The sequence below is a fragment of the Sceloporus undulatus genome, chromosome 4, assembly GCF_019175285.1.
Source record: "Sceloporus undulatus isolate JIND9_A2432 ecotype Alabama chromosome 4, SceUnd_v1.1, whole genome shotgun sequence".
Lineage (NCBI taxonomy): Eukaryota > Metazoa > Chordata > Lepidosauria > Squamata > Phrynosomatidae > Sceloporus > Sceloporus undulatus.
In genome coordinates this window covers 73,674,576-73,694,394 of record NC_056525.1, presented here as the reverse complement: position 1 = coordinate 73,694,394, position 19,819 = coordinate 73,674,576, and the positions used below count along the sequence as shown (strand labels likewise).

Sequence of the window (19,819 nt, the reverse complement as noted above, 5' to 3'; positions counted from 1 at the left end):
GATAACCTTACTACTCTATGGAGTTTATCACACAGGAGAGACCCAGTGCAAAAACAGGATTTACAGTGAAAAAACCTGCAAAAGCGGATTTATTATCAGATGACGTCTGGGTTAACCCAACATTAACCTGAACAAAAAGTAGAAAAAAACATGTAAAAGCACAATTGATTTTCAGATGTTGTCACTGTTACGATACATTAATGCGGCATTAACCCAGCTAGAAAGTAGACAAAACCCAATTCTTTTTACTTCTGGAAAATCCCAAAAGTAAAAAGAATTGCATTTTGTCAACTTTCTAGCCAGTTTAATGTTATGTTAACCCCGACGTGTCTGAAAATCAATCACACTTTTGCATGTCTTCTTAGGTTTTTTTTCGGGTTTTAAATCCCATTTTAAGACCTGTTTCTGCACAGGATGCCTCCCATATGATAAACTCCTATGATTCTATCAGTCATTCTGCATTTTAAGAATAGGACCTAAGAAAGTGAATTATTTAATTTTTCTGGTCCTTTGAAATATGATTTGAAGGCAGTGCAATATCAGCTGCCAGTTGGCATTTTTGCCTTGGAGAAACATAGCAGCTTGGCTCCCTGGGGAGGAGGAGTCTTTTCTGCAACAGAAAACAGTAAGAAGGCTAGTTCTAAACACATGAACATTTAAAAGATTTGAATACGCTTCATGCAGGTCAATTAGTATGTTATTATCACACAGACATGAAAAGCCAAAAACATTTTGGCATAGGATAGCCTTTGGGACCCTGCAGTCTTACTCCTTGTCCTTATTCACTCCCAAATGGCTTATGCCTTTCTCCCGTTTCTGTTTAAGGGCACTGTAGTAGAGCAAGGTCCAACAAACAGCCAAGCATTGTCTAAATCACTGCTTACCTTTCAAATAAGTGGTCAGAGCATTTGTCAACAATCAAAACAGTGCAAATGCTGCCATAGAAACATTCCAGTGGTTACTAAGACTGCAGGCCAGTCTGTTTATTCATTTTTAAACCTCTGATTAAGTTACCAAATTAATATAATTATGCCCACGTGAGTAAAATATTCAGCCCTTAAGCAAAAACACTGAGCACTAGACCACTGTGCAGTAAATACTTCAACACTCAGACGGGGAGAACTCAACGTGCTATTAACATGAAAGTAGCAAATATCTTCAATCCAAAACCCATTCGCACTAGAATATCATTAAGGGGTTTTTTTAACATCCACACAAGTATGCTAGAGCAGTGTTTCCCAAACTTTGGTCCTCAAGGTATTTTGGATTTCAGCTCCCAGAATTCTTGACTGTTAGCAAGCTGGCTAGGACTTCTAGGAGTTGGAGTCCAAAATACCTGCAGGACCAAAGTTTGGGAAACACTGCTCTAGAGTAAGATGTGCATGTTGCACAGCCTCTGAGTTACAGTAACTGGGGCAGGCTGATTTGCTAATAGCTAGGAACAGATCCATGTAACACATATTTTTCTTTCATAGTAAATATACAGCTATGATGGTGCCATTTTGAAATGCTAGAATGGAATTACAATTAAAAGCAGGCCTTTCAAAATAATTTCTATCAGGAAAATGTTTTAAAGTGATTTTCTCTTTTTTTCTGATTATCACAAAAAGAGAAAAAATAATTCAATACAACATGAACAGAAATAGAGGGAGACAGCAAGGACTATAGAACACGGGGTGACATTTGCTATCACTTCCTGTTTTCCACTGAAATAGTAACAGAGGGGAAAAGTTAACCTTTGGCCTCAAGAAAAATTTACTACATGATTCTATGCCATGTATGCTGCCACTTTTAATGTAATTTGCTCCCAAAAAATGAGTGTGCATATAACTACTACATTACCAGTCTACCCCAACATCACACATAAAATGTTATTTCTGCATTAACTCACAGGGCAGGGCAAGAATAGTCAGCTATCAGGATATATATATATATATATAGAGAGAGAGAGTAGCATAACACATGTATGCATTATTTATTTGCTATTTATTTCTAATACTTATAAATCACACTTTTTTCCCATGAGGAAACCATAATAATTTTTAGATTTTACTAGACACGCACTATATTTTATTAACCGACTGTATGGTTTCTTCCCACTGTCAATGTTAATTATTGCATCATCACATTATTATTATTATTATTATTATTATTATTATTATTATTATTATTATCTTTGTATATTTAACACAAGAATGGTACAAACTGTTAATACCTGCCAAGGATATTGCACTTAAATAAATAAATAAATAAATAAATAAAAGTTGGATTTGCAAAGAGGCAGAGAAAATCTAGAGAATTACATTTTTCCATGTACTTACCATTTGTGGCTCCTAATTATTCAAGGAGATGGTAGGGATGTCCAGAGATTGCTGGGAATCACTTTGTGAGTGGCAAGCACTCACAAAATTAAACATTTTTTTTTATTCTTTAACTTTCCTATTCAGACTTCGAAATGTTTAAGGCAAATTCATAAGTTTAGTTTATTGGAATAAGGCAGTTGCCAGACAAAAATTTTAAAACAGGAAGAACTCTAAATTAAAGACAGTTCTTCCTGTTTTAAAATTTTTGTCTGGCAATTTAATTAATTAATTTAATTAATATTTTATGAATCTTTAATGATGGTTTAAAAAAATATAAAGTTGAATATGATAATTGTCCTTCTGTATATTGCTCACTTTGTGTTTGTGTATTCATAAATATTTTAATGTATATTAATATATATTTTATGTATATTTATGTATTATTTTTTCCTTTTAAAGAAAGTAATGATTTTTCCCTACTTGGCATCTCTGGGTCAAACTCTACTTATTACATGGAAATGTAGGCACAGCAGGCATAAGAAACCTATGGCCTTCCAAATTTTGCTAGGTTACAATTCTCAGCATCCCTGGTTATTGGTCATGCTGGCTGGGGCTGATGGAAACTGAAGTTGCACAAACACCAACATGGTGACTATGGGACTCCCACCTCTAACATAAAGGAAGTACTGATGCCAATTTTTAAAATGAGAACCAAGTTGTGGGGATGCTAATTGGAGCCATAATATGGTGCTCTCGGGTTTAGCAGTTCCTATAATTCCAACTGATTTTTTTCCTTTTATGTTTTCAGGTATTTATAAATGAAGTTAAAATAATAAATAGAGTTGAAAGGAACAGCATTCTTCCTTCTCTTTTACTTCTACCAAAAGATATACTGAATAATTCATGTTCAGCAGTTAACTATGTGGACTGGATTACTTTCACCACAGCAATAGACCCACCCATGTTTCAGGCATGTCTGACAAACTGTGAAATTTTCACAACCCATACAGCTAACCACTGCACACAAATGTCTCAGCATGTACAGCAACATAAAGCATCTCTTTGAGCCAACTACAACATGCAAGCTGTCCTTCATTTATGAACACTGCACTGTTAGCTAGCCACATATTTACAGGTCACTATTTTAAGTGCCATTTTATCTATAATGTGATGCCCAATACTCTATTCCATTACACAATAGCTGGTCCACCCCTTAATAGATGGGAGATAACATTAAGGGAGTAAAATCATGTAGTTGTTCGTACACATTAGCAAGTGGCATTGGAAGTTGTGTTACTACCACTGTCCGAAACTAGAAGTATTCCACATTCAAATGATCACATTCTACATAAAATTCACCATTGTTACAGACACACTACATCATGGATAAGCAACTGCTAGAGTCTAGGGGACTCAGCTGGCCTTCTACAGCACCTTGGAAGGCTGCACCCCCTTTTTTTTTCTTTAAAAATTTCCCTGCATTATATATCTCCTCCTAACACCACCAAGAGACTTTATTCTAACCAGACATAAACTGGAATTTTGGCTTACTTCCTAGAAGAAAAATGCAAAAAACAATTTATTTTCAATTGGGGGGAGATGCTGGGGGACCCTCCAGGCCTCTTGGGGGGTCACACATTTCCCATCCTTGCACTACTTAAAGCAGTGTTCTCCCCCGCCCCCACTCCCCAAACCAACCTGTGATTTTAAGTGTTCAGGAAATGCGAAACCCTCTCACAGAAATGTTACCTTCAGGAAAGGCATCTAGGCCCTCTGAAACAATTAAGAAACAAGTGTACATTTATTGCGCTGATAACTTATCTTGACAAGCCCTCTGCTTTATTTATTGTAGCCACCTCTTTTACACAAATTGTGTATGGTTACATTTAACAATAGTCTTTGGAGGTAAATAAATAAATACAAGTATGCTACAACTACTATCAATTTTGCTAAAGATGGCTCCATTATTTCAATTTTTATTAACTAATAATAATAATATAATGTAGACCAGGAAATGTTTCCCAAATAACTATCTTGTTCATCTTTGCTTTTATTTTAGTAAATAAAACCAAATAGCTGAAGTGGTGACTTGTGCAAAGGACCTACCATAGACAACTGTGTTTATTTATTGGTCTAATCACCTGTTTGAATTATACTATATTTTAAATTTCTGGACCACATGCCACGTCAAAACCAACTACATCCTGAGAAACTTAATAGCACTCAAAATGTGTTGTCTGGGGCTGCTCAACTTACCTAACTGCAGGGCTAGCCCTATTGACTGATATTGCACATTATTTTTCCTATTTTTATACATAAAGAAACTTTTAAAAATACAAAAGAGCACAAGCTGCAGTAAGAAGAAAAAATCATTCCCAGTGCTCTGTAATCCTAAGAAAAATGTCCTTTCTTTCAATCCAAAAATTGTTATGCCTTCCAATAGAAGACTTTGGCCAAGCTCAACTTTTAGCTAAAACTGAAGAGCAGGTTTCAGCCACCAGATATGATAGCACACTCATAAGGGTTAGATTTTCACACTGGTGAAAAGTCTTTCATTTTTCCCCACATGAAGCAAAAGGAATTAAGAGTTCATACTGCCCAGATAATAAATCCATACGCGTCCATGCAAATACAAACATGAACACACAGTGGAAAGGACAATAAACATTTAATGCCCATATGCGCCCCCCTTCCCAGTTGCAGACAGATAAACACAACGTTTATATCTTGCTCAGTGCTCCTTGGAGCCAACAGTTACAAGCCCTCAGAGTTCCCCATAAAAACAACAACAAGCAGGAGTCAAAAAGAAAACTGAAAGAACAGCTAAATCACCAGCATTTCCCAACAAATGAGAAATCTGGCCGTGTGGTAGAGACTGTGTGGGGAAACATTGAGAGGCTCAAACAACCCTGGCCCTCCCCCACAAATGATCAATTAAAAGCCGTCCTTCTGCCAAGACCAGGCAAAGACAGGCAAGTGACTGCCGCAAAGAAATGGCTCTCCTGATCAGTTCTGCATGACAATTGACGGGAAGGGGCAGGCCACAAGGCCCATCCTCTCACCATGGTGATTAGGCATTCCAAGTGTGCAAGATAGCCCCAGCTAACATAAAGAGAAAGAGAAGCTGGAGACCAGCGGATGCGAGCCAAGGCCAGATGGTCCTACAGCAGGCAGGACTGCAGCAGCTCACACCCAGCTCTCCGCCACTTTTAACGGCCCAAACGTTTCTTTATTCCAACACGACAATTAAACAGAGCGACATGACAAGGAGTCTCGGCAACAGTTAGCAAAGGGAAAGGAAAGGAAAAGGGTAGCCAAAAATAAAGGTGTGGGTGTGGGGAAAATGTTTGCCTGCATGCTCCATAGGAGCCTGAGCTCTGACAAATTAGTAAAAGTGGAATGACTCCATTGAAACCCATGAATTTCCAGTGGTATAATGAACACCAACACCTGCCCCATGAGGATTTTGATTGACTAATCTGTCATAGTTTTCTCCCACATTGATATTTTTAATACTCAAAGTTCTTTTCATTCAGTTAGGGGAGAGGAATGCATATTTTGTTATCAAATATGAACTAAACAAAATTCTCAGCTCTCTCCTAGGAGTGAGAGAATCGAGTTGTACCTGCTGCCTGCCCTGTTTCTCTTGAAGTTGAGGAACCTGTAAGAAGAAAATGAGGTGGCACCCTTAATTCATCATCACAAACATTGCTGAATTGGTAGGGATTCAAAGTCAGACACTAAGAAAGTGAGAACTCAAAGCACTTCCTCCATGGGTAGATCTATCTTAGTTCCCCTTGCATTCACATTTTTTAAAACTCAAGGTCTTTGTGTCAATTTTACAAATAAATTTGCATTTTTAAAAAAGAAAAAGTTTGGACAAATAAATCACTCAAGACTGTCCTTCTCAGTGTTGGTAATCTGGTTCCATTCCGCTGCAAGTTATCAGGACAGTCACGAACACATAAATGTGTGTATGCACTCTTTAGAAATGTAGCCATTTCTTCCTCCTGCATTATTTCCAACATTCTTATAAATACCAACGTCAGATAATGTCCAAGCACATTGTTTAAAAATGTTGTCCACAACATAGTTTTACTTGTGTTCTAGCTCTCAGCATAGAGTGGTAAATAAAAACAAATAACTCTCACGTTCACATTTTGCATGTGGAATCATTAAAGCATTCCACCATCACCATATAGGTCCTATTGTGTAAACACCTGGACAGCATGTGCTCTGCTGAAGTCACTAGAGCTAAGATGAAGCTTGAGTCAGTTGCTATAATATGCTAAAAGAAAAAGGGGGGAAAACAGGAATTAATGCATTATTAATAATTCCTGCCTGGCACTTAAACAGAACAGTGCTTTGACTTGTTCTCAGATGTTTCCATTCATTAGTTTCAAAGCTACAAGTTGCTCAAGTGATTTTCAAAAGCAATCCAAGTTCTAAGGCCAAACAAGATGTTCTCTCCCTTCTGTGATGTAAAATTAGGAGGAAAAACTGAACTACAGTATTCACCTAGACTGGCCATGTTTTTAAAATGCTTACATGTTCTCTGCCAGTGGCATTTAAAAATAACCCAGCTGTTGGCAAATTGCTGGAGAAGAAACAGAAATTCCAGAACAATCTCTGGAAACTGATTCAAATTGTTCTTAGAATTAATGACTGGAATAATAATATGACCCATACTGCAGATGTGAAAAACAAGGCTCAGAGAGATATTCAACTTCAACCACTAGAGCTTGGTTTTTCAACAAAAGACTGAACTTTCAGGATACAGTGGCAATAAACAAAAAGGACCCAAAGATTTAGAAATAAGCCCCATTTCTAGACTCAGAATACAGACTAGATATTGCAAGTTTAATTCTGGATATGTAGGAGACAAACACATTATGGAGTCTCCCTAAATAAACAGAACAGGAAACAACAACAACCCAATGGATTTGTGCATCAGAAAAAAATGTTTTGTATGGTCCAGATGCTGCTGTGAGATTTTTTGTCACTCCAGTTGCAAAGTTCCACACTGATGAGGACACATCTATTTGAAAATATGCACAGTATGTGTCCATAGATGCCAGGGAAATTCTCATGTCACTGTAAGCAGTGTTCCATAAATGTAATTAGTGTTCTCAATGAATGTCTAAAGAGCACTACGTGGATAAAATGTTTGTTGTAACAAACAAGCTCTGTATCCTGTATATCATTTCTGCACACCTCCTGCAGGTTGGACTTTGACTTCGCTGGAACCATAGGGCTCAAAAAGAAAGAAAAAAGGTACTGATAAACTCTCTCCAGGAAGCAGACCGCAAAATAAAGTAATCATTAGCATATGTTAAATGCATGTGACACCTCTCATTAACTTTTGTCACTAACTTGTGGTAGAAATGTGCATCTATAAATTGTAAAATTTGTAGTTCAGCCCAGTGGACTATGGACTATGAAATTTCTGGAGAGCAAGGAAAACGGCAATCAAATCTTACCTGCCTTTTCAAGTGGATATGGGAATCAATTCAGATATATACCACTAGTTAACAGAGATAAGAATCTAGCCTCACGGGAATTTAAACATACAAAGTATAATTCTTAGTTAGTATCTAATTAATAATAACATTGAGATGCACAAATGCATATCTGTACAGAGACATACTTTCCCCTGTATTTCCTCTGCATCCCATTGGTTTTCCAGTCCACCTCAGACAGCATTTTTGTTTTTGAAAAATCCTACAACTCTGTTTTCCATGAGCTTTTAGCCTCTCTGTATTGAGTTCCTTAAGAAAAACACCAACCAAAGGAACCAGTTAGTGAAAAACCCAATGTTGAAATTACAAGGAAAAGCCAGAAGAAGAAGAAGAAGAAGAAGAAGACTATAGTCAGTTGGTGGCGGCACAAGGAACGTTATGTGTTGCAATTAAAGTTATTCACCCGTCAAGTGGTCTGATTCCATTGCAGTATTTGGGAGAATACAAATAAACAGTAGAGTCCAGCAATTCTGTAGGGTGTCTATTGAAGGCATAAAGGGTTTGCTGATCTGATGGCTTTTACTACCTCCGTCAATACACTTTTGCCGACCAGTCTGTCTATACAACCATTTCTCAGCAATGTATCTTAGGGTGCTGGTGAAAAGAATCCTTGTTTCACAGAGAGGTTTGTATATACTGTTTGTGCAAGAAAACTGAGACAGCTTTTTAGGGGGTCAACGATTAGGTATTTATAAAGGCCCAGAAGGTCACATTTACATACATGCAAATATGCATGCATTCCTCTGCTACTGTCCAGAACCATGGAGTCACTAGAAAGCTATGTCAGCTTTCAGACTAATTCTGGAAATTGCAAACAAAGAATCTTTGACACATGGAATATGTACAAAGGTACAAAATACAAAAAGCATCTTGTACACGGGAAGCCCATGACCAGGGATATGTATGCTATAAAATCATATCTAAACATGAGAAGGATGTTTGAAGGTCATAACTATGGACAACTATACTATCTTTCTCTTTTTATCTCTGTCTCCCTCTCTCTTTTACACACGCATACATGCATACAATCATCACCATATTTTAATAGGTTTTTTTCTAAAGCCTTTAACTAATAAAGTTTTAACTAAAGAAAACAGACTAGATTTAGTTTTGGTCTGACTATCTTCAATACTGTACACTTTAACTAGACCTATTGGGCACAAAGTCAGTTTTAGTTTTATTCCCATGAAAGCATTATAAATTCAAATCAATGTCTATTTATTTTTGATGGCAATGAACAGGGAGGAAAGCTCAAGAAAGAAAACTTTCTGTATGTTAACACCTTTCACAGCAATCTACAAAAATTTATTCTGACTTTCTGTTTCTAAAACATCTTATATAAGCTCTTCTTAGGTACTATATTTTAATGTGATTTGCCTATTTGCTATTCAAGAATTCACCAAAACCTCTAACAGCAAAGTCAGTGAAAAAAAGATGCAGTAGAGAAGGTGGGACTAAATATGTGCAAGAAATCATACATATACCTACCACCCTAACCTCTTTCTAAATATCATCCCAGTATTGATATAAGTGATTTTCCCCTTTATATAACTTGCTAAAGTGAGCAGGTTTGCCAAAAGCAACATTAAATATATCTTGTTGATGGTCCAGCTTTTCCATGCTGCTTCTCTTCCAAGATCTGAGTGAGTTTCACAACCCTGGACAGGTGATACTTAAACTGGCAAGTTATACTGTTCCAAATTATAAATTATCCTTATTAATGACAATATTTTCTTCTCTTCTTTCAATCATTTTCAGTGTTCTCTACTTCCCTCCCACACACAACTGTTGCAGTCAGGTATCAAAGACAAAAACAAAAACATGCAAGCAATTCTAACACTTTAAGCCACACTAGGGGGAAGAAAGTGCACACATCTGTCGTGCAACATACAGCTTCTGTCTTTAAGAGGGAATCATTCCACACTTACAAACGTTGACATAAAAGACACACTCATGGCATATTTCAAAACCAAAGAGCGATGGATTTACAAGGCAGGTTGATTTTATGGTGACTTTTATTGACAAGGTACGCGGGCTTTCGGCAGATGCCTCGCAGCACTGGGAAGTTAACACAGTGCCTAATTCAAGGAGACAGCCCGAGGAAGCAGCACCGACAGGGGAGAGAGCGCAGCAACGTCTCTATTACTCTCCTCGGCATCATAAAGGAGAAGAAAAATGGTATCCAGGAGGGAACTGGGAGGCTACACTACTGGCTTCGTCTTCTTTTTTTTAAGTGCAGCTCCTTCCCCACCTATCCAAAAAATGAAAGAGGAAAAAAGGGAGGGGGCAAGGCAACACAGGAAAGAACAAAGGGACCTACAGGATGCAAGGTACTCAGCCCAGCATCTGCGCTGTGCATCTAAATTTAAAGATCAGCACTAACTAAACACTGCCTTATCTTACATTTCTTAGACCGAATACTACATTACTTCTTTTCCCACAACAGGGCAGCTCATGGCACTTAATGAACAAGTGGATCTGCTGAGGGAGAGGAATACTGCAACAGGCATTGCTCCTCTAGTGAATCTTATGCAGGTTGGCTTCAGCTTGGCTGCTGGTCTGTGCAAAATAATTTTGCTTCCCAACTTGTGGAAGGAACTAAAGAAAATACCTCTATCTATTTAAAGGTTATTAGGGCAGGATGTTCAGCTTGTGTAGAATATCACCATCTCCCTTGCTTATTATAAATCTTCTTACGCATCCAATAAGTACACTCTTTTACACTGATCTGAGGAGCGTACAATGATTCCTGGTTACAACAGGCATAAAATATTGGTGGAAAGGGTCAGAAGGTAGAAAAGAAGTGGTTTTTTTAAAAAAAAAAGAAGTAAGGGAAAAGTCCTCATTAAAAAAACATGCTCCCCAAAATCCATGTTTGTGAGTATCTACAGGGGGATGAGCTCCCAAGAGACTCACAACATAGAACCTCCTCCCCTTTTCTGGCCTGCTGGCTATTTTTCTGCAGCTCAGGGCCTCAGTTTTATATGAGAGGGACAACTCCTCTGCATAGATTCCCTTAAACCCACCTGTCTCTGGAATCCATCACCATCCACTTAAACAAAAAAACAGGACCACACATATGAAGTGCCTCTTTCACACCTCCTAGCATTACAGAACACACCTGTTGAGCATTTCAGAGGCCCAGCTTAAGCAAAGTTGAGGTACTTACATCTCTCATTGCGGTCCTCAGGGCTGGATGAGGTCTCCCGGTCCGAAATGAGGCCGGAGACAGCAAAGATTTTTTTCCCTGTGTCATCAACTTTGAGGGAGCTGGGAGAGCCAGACGGGAGCTGGGCTCCAAACTCATACTCCTTGCCATCAGCGTCTGAGAAGCGAAGGTGGGGAGAGTCAGTATCATGGCAGTTCTTCAGGCGCTTGGCAGGTGTGAAAGCCGACTGGTAACTCTCCCTGTCCTCAGTGGAGGCAAAGGGACGGAAGGCCCCAACACCACTGTGGTTCAACATGCTGATTGGGGTGCAGTCCAGGTTGGGGGGAGCAAACTGGGGATGGAGATGCAGCAAGGAAGGTGGGAAATCACGGTTAGTGAATGCTCCTGGCACCCCACCTTGCCGGTGATACATCGAGGCAAAAGTGTAGGAGCCATTGGTGAATGGGATGTGCACATCCTTGTCCACCGACACAGGGACCCCAAAGGGCCTTGGTTGCTGACAGGGGATAGAAGCATCACGGCTAGCTTCAGCGGTAGAAGCGAGGACCATCAGGGCTGGAGATGCCAGAGGATTGGGAAGGTAGGAGGAGTTTTCCATCTTGAAGGCTGCCCGGTGTAAGTCCATCGGAGTGTCTTTCTTTGACAGGGCCGCAAGGGAAATGTTCTTCCCTGGATGGAAAACAAAGCAATGTCTAGGTATAGAGCTGGGTAGAATGTGAGTCACTGGGGCCTCATCACTGTCCCAAAACTGTAGGGGAGAAAAAGAAGGGGAGAGACAGGGGGATATAAATTGTCAGTCAGTTTTTGGCAATTGGCTGCTCCAAATGCAGCTGGGAAATTGCATGAGCCAGAACAAAACCTCCATGTGCTCTTCTTATAGAAAACCAGCAGGCAAATTCGCAGGTAACTAGAAGGGCCTCTAACTCCCTCTAAGGGTGCATGCGTACAAGTCTCTTTCTTGCTCCAAATTCACAGCTCCAGAAGCTAACTTAACATTCAAGTGACAAGTCCTAGAGGTAGATAAAACACCACAGACACAAAGTAATGGTATTCTGTGGGTCATATTGACTACTGATCATACTTCAGACTAACTGTCCTCTCCTTTTGCCATATTAAAAGGCAAAAGGACAGAGTAGGTTCAGATCAAGCCAGATGTGGTTTGTGCAGACTTAAAGTCCTTACCAAGTGCATCTGATTCCAGCAAAGAGCTATACTGGAAAATAATCTCTTATGAGCAAATGAAAGGCATATTGCCTGGTTGCTAACAGATTTTAAAAAATATCAGAAGGGAAGAAAAACACCTTGTAACATGAAAGCATATTGATGGTAATTCTATTCCTCCCCTCACCGCTAGCCCTTAAAGTTTAGGGGCCAGCATATGAAAAATGAAATAAATAATGCATTCATTATTCACAATTTAAAAAATGAACATATCTGTGTGTATTTACACAATCCATTAATGCATAAACAGGGTGGACAGGAAGTCTGTTCTCTCTTACAGAGGCAAGTGCACAAATTTACCTGTGCTAATGCACACACACATTATGGATTTTACATTATCTTCAATGATACATGTGAGAATAAATGTGCCCTGTATTTTCCCATTATGTGTTCTTCCCCATTTTTAAGGAAAGCAACAGTGATTTTCAGCAATAAAAGTGCTTGGGATCTCTGGCACTATTTAAAATCATAACTGATGCGAGTGTTATCTGACCTCTTGCAAGCATCTGCCTTTTGGTTTTGAAGATGGCACAGAATGGATCAGCAACTTTACTTCCTAATGTGCTCATTAGTCTGTAAACTGGTCTTGCTATCATTTACCAAAAAATGTTCAAAACATTTCTCAGCTTGCTTTTTATTTGAAACTACTTTGAAATTTCAAAAAGTAACCTAACAAAACAAGGCAAACATCCCATACAATACACATATGTACACCGGAATGGACGAATCAATAATTAAATTAACTTTCCTTCCAGCACTTTCTAGTTATCTTACACCACCACCTTATTTATAACCAAGTTAGAATAATTTGTGTGTGTGTGTGCTTAAGCTTCCGCTGCCATCCATTCATAATGCTACAATGTACTTGAATATATGAGGACTATTACTTTAAAACAATATATAGTACTAGCCTTGCAGCACTCAAAAGGCCACCAAAAAAAAATCATATAATAAAAAAGCTGTTACAAAATGTGCCTGTTAGTTCCCGAAGGTCAGACATAGCAAATAAAACTTACTGAAAGAGTCTCTTTTCTAATGGAGTGGGCTTTTGTATTCTGTGAATGAGAAAGCCTAGGTTAACAAACTCTATGGAATCTTGGCTTTGCCTTTCATTGCAGCTCGGCAATAACACTTCCTTTCTCCCATCCTGTACCCACACATTCTCTGACTTTTATTAAGTGTGAAGATGACCGGGCATCATCTCACCTCTTCTTCATTTGCCTTCTTTCTCAATACAAAGCAGTGCCAAATTATCAGACGAGAGATACCACATGAGCAAGGTTTTGGTCTTTTCCAATTTTTAAAATTACACTTTAGTCAAGTTCTGGCTGTGGACAGATGGGTGCAAAGGACAGCTTGGCTAGCCTTCCTTTAGGTCTCTTGCTGCTTTCTGCACAACCAATTTATCAATGAAAACTAGCAACCAAATATATATAAAAAGGGGGGGGGGGGGGGGGCTATTTGGGGGGGGGGGGAAATATGAATATTTATTTTCGGTTATTTTAAAAACAAAAAGTTACCCACTCAGATGAATACACTATTAAATCTAAACTGACCTAAGAGGCTGATGGCAAACCATAGTCTCTAGGATTTAAGTAAAGAGGGGGGTACAAGAGTGAGAGCGTACTACGAATGCCTCTGTGCCTGCTTTTCTATTTTTACTTGCCCTGTCACCTCATAACGTTAAATGTATTTCATAAATTAGTAATCTGGAAGCCACACTTGACACTCCTTGTAAGATACAGTGAATCACTTCAGCTGCCTTTTTCCTTCACAAACTTCATTAGGCAGAGAATAAATCAACAGATTGCAGTATTGCACCGGGCCAAGTTTTATGTATATATATATATATTTCTTAAACTCCTGTGTTCTTTTTCATTTTCTCCTTGTCTTTTACCTTCTTCCGCCATACCTTTGGCTTTGCCCCCAGATGATTATTATTATTTCCCATCGCCACCATCATTAGGGGCATGTACAGATGAGGCTGCGGCAAGCCCAGTCATTATGAAAATCTATAGTTAATATACTCCCAATGTCAAAATGTCATTGGTTTTTAAATATGGAACCCAAAATAAGAAAACTAACCGACCTGCTTAATTAAAAAAATATGGATTGCAGGATAACCAGGCTGATGGAGTGTTTGGGAGCCTGGGAAGGGAGCGGGCAAAGCCAGAGTAAGTAACTGTTACTTTTCTGCCTCTATGCTGATTTTTTTTAATTTAGCACCCTGTGCAAATCCAGATTAAAATAACTCCAGCTATTGATCCAAGCAGTGGAATTGACATTAATTTTAGTTCACTTCTCACTTTGCAAAGGGATCAATAGGAAGTAATAACAGCTGACATCCTGGCTGAAAGGAAGAGAAAAGACGGTCCAGCGACAGAAATCGAAAAGCAACCAAATAAATCAGCAGATACTTTTTTTCCATGGCATCAGACAAACTCCAAACAGATTGCAAAAAGTCTTTGTTAAATTAACTAAACAAGGAGTGGAGGAGGCCAAGGGGGTGGAGATAGATCTATGAAGGCTCATAAACTGTCCGCTGGGTATCTGGATTAAATGAACAGACCTCTCTCTCTGTCTGTATGTGTGTATCCATTCTGACCATTTATAGTTTCAAAATTACCACGGTATAGGTAAAAATTATTTGAAGCCATTTCTCATTTGAACCAACTAATTGGATGTAAACTGAGGTGAAGAACAAAGAGAACCTGAATTCAAAGCTTCAGCCTGGATCCATGTAATAAATAAAACCACACGCTAGAACAAAAGCAACATGCTCTACCCAGCTCAAATTTTGGTTTATTGATTATTAGGCCTTTTAAAATTATCTAAGATATATATATATATATATATATATATATATATATATATATATATATATACACTGTATATGGAACCTAGATTAATGTAAAGCAGAATTTACCAATCGCCCTCCTGGCCACATCCTGACAGTGCGTAAAATGGACCTGCTTCCATGTGGAAGATGGAAAACTCACTTATTTAGTATTATATATATGTGTGTTTGTGTCTTAGAATATATGATCCCAAACATTAGTGTTTCCTTGTTTTAAAAAAATACTATTCTACTCTTAACTGTGCCCCCAAAAATAAATGACCATTGTGCATTCTTTCCAGACCACTATAACAGGTTGCATTTCTGGGAGGTCCTAATTTTTTGAATGAAAACAAAAGGCCTTCAAAATGAACGTTTTTTCCTCTGCTGATTCCTAAGAAAAGGGGAGGAAGAAAAATTAAAAACTAACAAAAGCAGGTGGTTTTGTTTTTTGTTTGTTTGTTTTTCCTTCTTCGATGGAAAAGTGCCAGGTCTTGAAAAAGAGGCAGAGGCTAAGCTTTGGCTACTACAGGTCAAAGCTCTTGTTGCTTTGGAAATCACATCGTTTTAGAAAATGGCATTTTTGAGAATGTAGTTAGAAAATCCTGATTGTTATCAAACGGAATCATCCCTGTTGCTGAAAGGTCTTCAGGTGCTATATATGTATATGTATATGTATTTTATTTGAATTAAACGGGATTCCGTCGGAAGAAATTGAAACCAAAGTGAGCTCGAAGAGATGGAGGTGGCAAGATCTGAGTACCAAAGGGACTCTTGGAGAGAAAGGGATGCTGGAGTTGGGACCCACAAAGAAAGGAGGACACCGTCGATCCGGGACCAAAAGAGATCCACTAAATCTGGAGATCTAGTGAAGGGATCGAGGGGTGGATCGGGCCCCAGGGGACCTGAAGCAAGCAAGCCTTGCCTTTCCCTATTTCCATTTGCAACTTTACTTGTTCCCTTTCAACTCCACGGGGGCAGATCCAAACCCAACGAGGGGGATCGGGAGGAGGTCAGGGAGCAACAGCCTGGGCTAGGATTTTGAAAGGCACAGGGATTTCTTTCCTCCCGACCCACTAGATCCAGGATCCGACTTTGCCCAACTTTTTAAAAAATACTAGAAAGCCCTCGCGAAAGCCGAGGAACAAGAAAGTCACCCCAAAAGTCACCGATCCCACAAGGCAAATTCTTTGGAGGCTCAGTCCCATCGCCCGACCCTAAAAGATCCCTCCAAAGTCGCATCCTTTCTTTTCTCCAACGTCCCTAGATTTTAGGTTTATTTATTTTTAGAGAAATCGGAACAAAACTCTTCCAACTCTGGACGCCGAATGAAAAGGCAGATGTGGGTCTGGAGAGGGCTAGCCCAGCCAGCTCCACTTCCCCGCCAAGGAGAAAAGGCTTCCTTGCATTTCGGGAAAGAAACCCGCCCTGATCTCACTTGCAAATTTAAACAGGTGTTTGTCCCTTTCGGGCTTTTCTCTCTCCTTTTAAGAGATTTCATAGGATTTGGAGCAAAGAAAAAAACGGACACAGTCCCAAAGCCCGACACAATGTTGCTTTTCTGCCTCTGTCCATTCACTGCAGCCGCCGCCTCCCTTTGACTAAAAGAGGAACGAAAGCGGGAGAGGAACCGCTCCAAAGTTGATATGGGAAAGGCAGAATACGGGAAAGGAAGCCCCAAAACGCACTGCAGAATTAATCTAGTTTGAGACCGCTTTAACTGCCCTGGGAAAGGAGCTCTCTCGGACAGAGACGGCTAAATGTCGCACAAACACTACAGTTCCTAGAGTTTCCAGCATTGAGCCAGGGGCAGTTATAGCGGCCTCAAACCGGATTACTTCCGCAGTGTGTTTTGGGACCTAACGCCCCTCCTGATAATGATAATGATGATAAGTCATTCTCTGAAAATGCCAGCCAGAGATGCTGGCGAAACGTCAGGAATAAACTCTTCTAGAACATGGCCACATAGTCCTAAAAAACCAGAAAAAACTCTATGATATCATCACCATCATCAGCAAACTAGGATGATATTATTATTATTATTATTATTATTATTATTATTATTATCATCATCATCATCCTCATCCTCCTCATCATCCTTATTAAAAAGCCACAAGACTAAACATCTCATGCTCTGCGCCCGACAAAAAGGAAATGCCAAAAAGCAAGCTCAGAGCCCTTTGCAAAGAAAACGAGTTCTTCCCTCCTTCCAGGAAATCGGGGCCGAAGGTTGGAGGAAGGGGAAGGCGGCCTGGCTCTCTCTCCATCCCGACCCAGGACTCACTTGCTGGCCTTCCCTTTCTTTCGAGAAGCTGCTCCTGTGCGGACGGAGCCCAGCTCTTGGCCCCACCGGCCCCGTTTCCTGCTCGGACCCGGCCTCAAAGGCTTTCCTTCTGATTCTGCCCACGCAGATGGGGCTGGGCTGGGGTGGGGGGGGGGGGTTCAAGGGGAAGGATGGCTTCCCCCTTTCCTTGCAGCCTCCTCGAGACTAGAGAGGGATTGCTCGGCTGTTGTTGGAGTTGGAAGGGAATCCAAATAAGAATCAGCTCACCTTCAAAAAAATTTCTTAGCTGCTTAGATGGGGAAAACTTTGGTCTTAAATAGACATTCGTTTTGTTCTCACTTCTACTCTCACCAGCGCTGCATCCGCACTGGGGATTTAGCCCGGTTTGAGAGCGCTTTAATTGGCCTGGCTCAAGGCTATGGCATTCTGGGCACGGGAGTTTGTTGTGGCCCCGGGCCAGTTAAAGCGCTCTCAAACCGGGCTAATTCCCCAGTGCGGATGCAAAAGCCAGTCCTTTGCAATTGCCGGCAGGAATAATTGCGAACATGCAAACCTTTTAAGATTTTTAATATATATATATTAATATATATCTCCCCCAGAGCGGAATCGGCTCGGGTTTTATTTCTATGGCTTTTCTTCTTCCTCAGGACTTCCCCCTTTTGTCCGATTTCGGAACATTTCTCCCCCGCCACCAAGAAAAGGGACTCGGAAGAGCAACCGGAAAAAGGGCAGCGAAGTCGGAAGAGGGCAAAGTCTCTCTAGGGCCCCCGGGACTGGTCCCTTCTCTTGAAGCCTCAGCCCTTCTCCCTTCTCAGCCCCTTCCCGGGAAGAGCGGCAAGAGGAGAAGGGAAAGAGGAAGGAGAAGGAGGAGAGGAAGAAAAGAAGAAAAAGGAGATGGAGAAGAAGGAGAAGGAAAAAAGAAAAAGAGGAAGGAAAAGAGGAAAAAGAAGGAGAAGGAGAAAGAAAAGAAGAAAAAGGAGATGGAGAAGGAGGAGAAGGAGAGGAAGAAGGAAAAGAAGAAGGAGAGAAAGAGGGAAAGGAAAAAAGAAGGAAGAGAGGAAGAAGGAGAAAGAAAAGAAGAAGGAGAAGAAGAAGCGGGAGAAGAGGAAGAAGAGGCTGAAGAAAGAGAAGGAGAAGGAGCAGAAGAACTATCCCGGGATGAGGGCGAACCCCCTGAACGAGGTGCGGGGGCCCGGGAGAAGAGCTCTGGCCCCGGACTCGCCGGCTCCCCCTGCTCCCGCTCCCTGCTCCCGCTGCGGGTCCCTTGCCCTCTCTGCCGGCGTGGGCCCGCGGGGAGGCCCTCCAGGGGAGGCCCAGGGCAGGAGCCCCCTCGGAGCCAGCCAGCCAGCCTCCTCCTCCTCCTGCTGCTGCTGCTGCTGCTGCTTCCCTTCCTCCGCCGGGGCAGAGAGGGAAAAAGTTTGAACTTCCTGGAGCCTCCGCTGCTCAGCAGCAGCAGCAGGAGGAGAAGGGCCAGGGAGCCGGAGGGCCCCGGGGCCCCGGCTCCAGACCCAGACCCAGCAGCAGGGCTACTCACGGCGGCAGGCAGGCAGCAGGCAGCGGGGGCCGGGCGCTGTCTCCCCGTCGGAGGGCAGGGCAGGGCAGGCGAGGCAGGGGCTGCTCCCGGGGCTGGGGCCAAGGCAGGCGAAGAAGACCAGGCACCGCCGCTCCCAGCCGCCTCCGAGCCGCGAATGAGCTGCAGCTCAGGGACTCCTCCGGCGCAGCTCCCCCCTCGCTCCCTCCCTCCCTCCCCCCCCAACACACACTCACGGAGGCATCGGGCAGCAGACAGACAGACAGCCAGCCAGCCAGGGAGGGAGGGAGGGCTGGGAAATGGAGGCCCCAGGGCTGGGAGGAGGATGAGCAGCCCGGGATGATGAAGTTTGGAGCTGCGAGGGAAGGGGAAGGGCTCGGCCTCCGGGGGCTCTCCGCCTCCTAACCTGGGCTGCATCCGCACTGCCAGAACGAACCCGCTTTCACACCGCTTTCACTGCCAGGGCGCCAGGCTGGGGACTTCAGGGCATCCGACAAGGAGTCAAAAGTGGGGCCAAAGCGGATTCTTTGCTCATTGATACTTAGTTGTTCAATGTTTTAAAGGAGAGAATCAAGGGATTGTGTCATTTTACTTCTTTCCCTAATTATGCCTTTCATTTATGTGCTTTTTAGTGTTGCAAACCCCCTCAGTCCCTCGGGAGAGGCGGGATAGAAATTAAACTTCTTCATCTTCTTCTTAAACCATCCTCATCATCATCCTCATCCTCTCTTTGAACCCCTGAAGCCTCTGGACAATAAACTGTCCTCCCGCGCCTTCTCTGAGGAGCTCCTCCAGTTGAACTGGAGCAGAGGCTTTCGGAGAAGATGCCAGCAGCAGCCCCAGAGGCAGCGAAACGCCGGGAAGAAACTCTCCCAGCCTGAAAAACCCACCCAATACAACTAGGGAGGCCGGCCAGGGAAGCCTTCCCTTCACAAAAGGGAGGTTGCTGGGGGAAA

General features: G+C 41.6%; 1 protein-coding gene across 3 annotated transcripts in view; it reads right to left on the bottom strand.

Moving 5' to 3' along the window:
* Positions 1–18,916, bottom strand: part of RNF220 (ring finger protein 220) — a 376,648-nt gene extending 357,732 nt beyond the window's left edge. Inside the window, exons 1-2 of one of the 3 annotated variants that reach the window (XM_042463245.1) lie at positions 18,867–18,916; positions 10,992–11,739 (exon numbers count right to left, since the gene is read on the bottom strand). In XM_042463245.1, coding sequence (XP_042319179.1) covers positions 10,992–11,616 — 625 coding nt within the window. In that variant the 5' untranslated portion in view covers positions 11,617–11,739; positions 18,867–18,916. Of the gene's footprint in view, positions 1–10,991; positions 11,740–18,866 lie in introns of those variants that run through there. The other 2 variants (XM_042463247.1, XM_042463246.1) reach the window with 2 other exon arrangements.
* Positions 18,917–19,819: the final 903 nt, after the last annotated feature.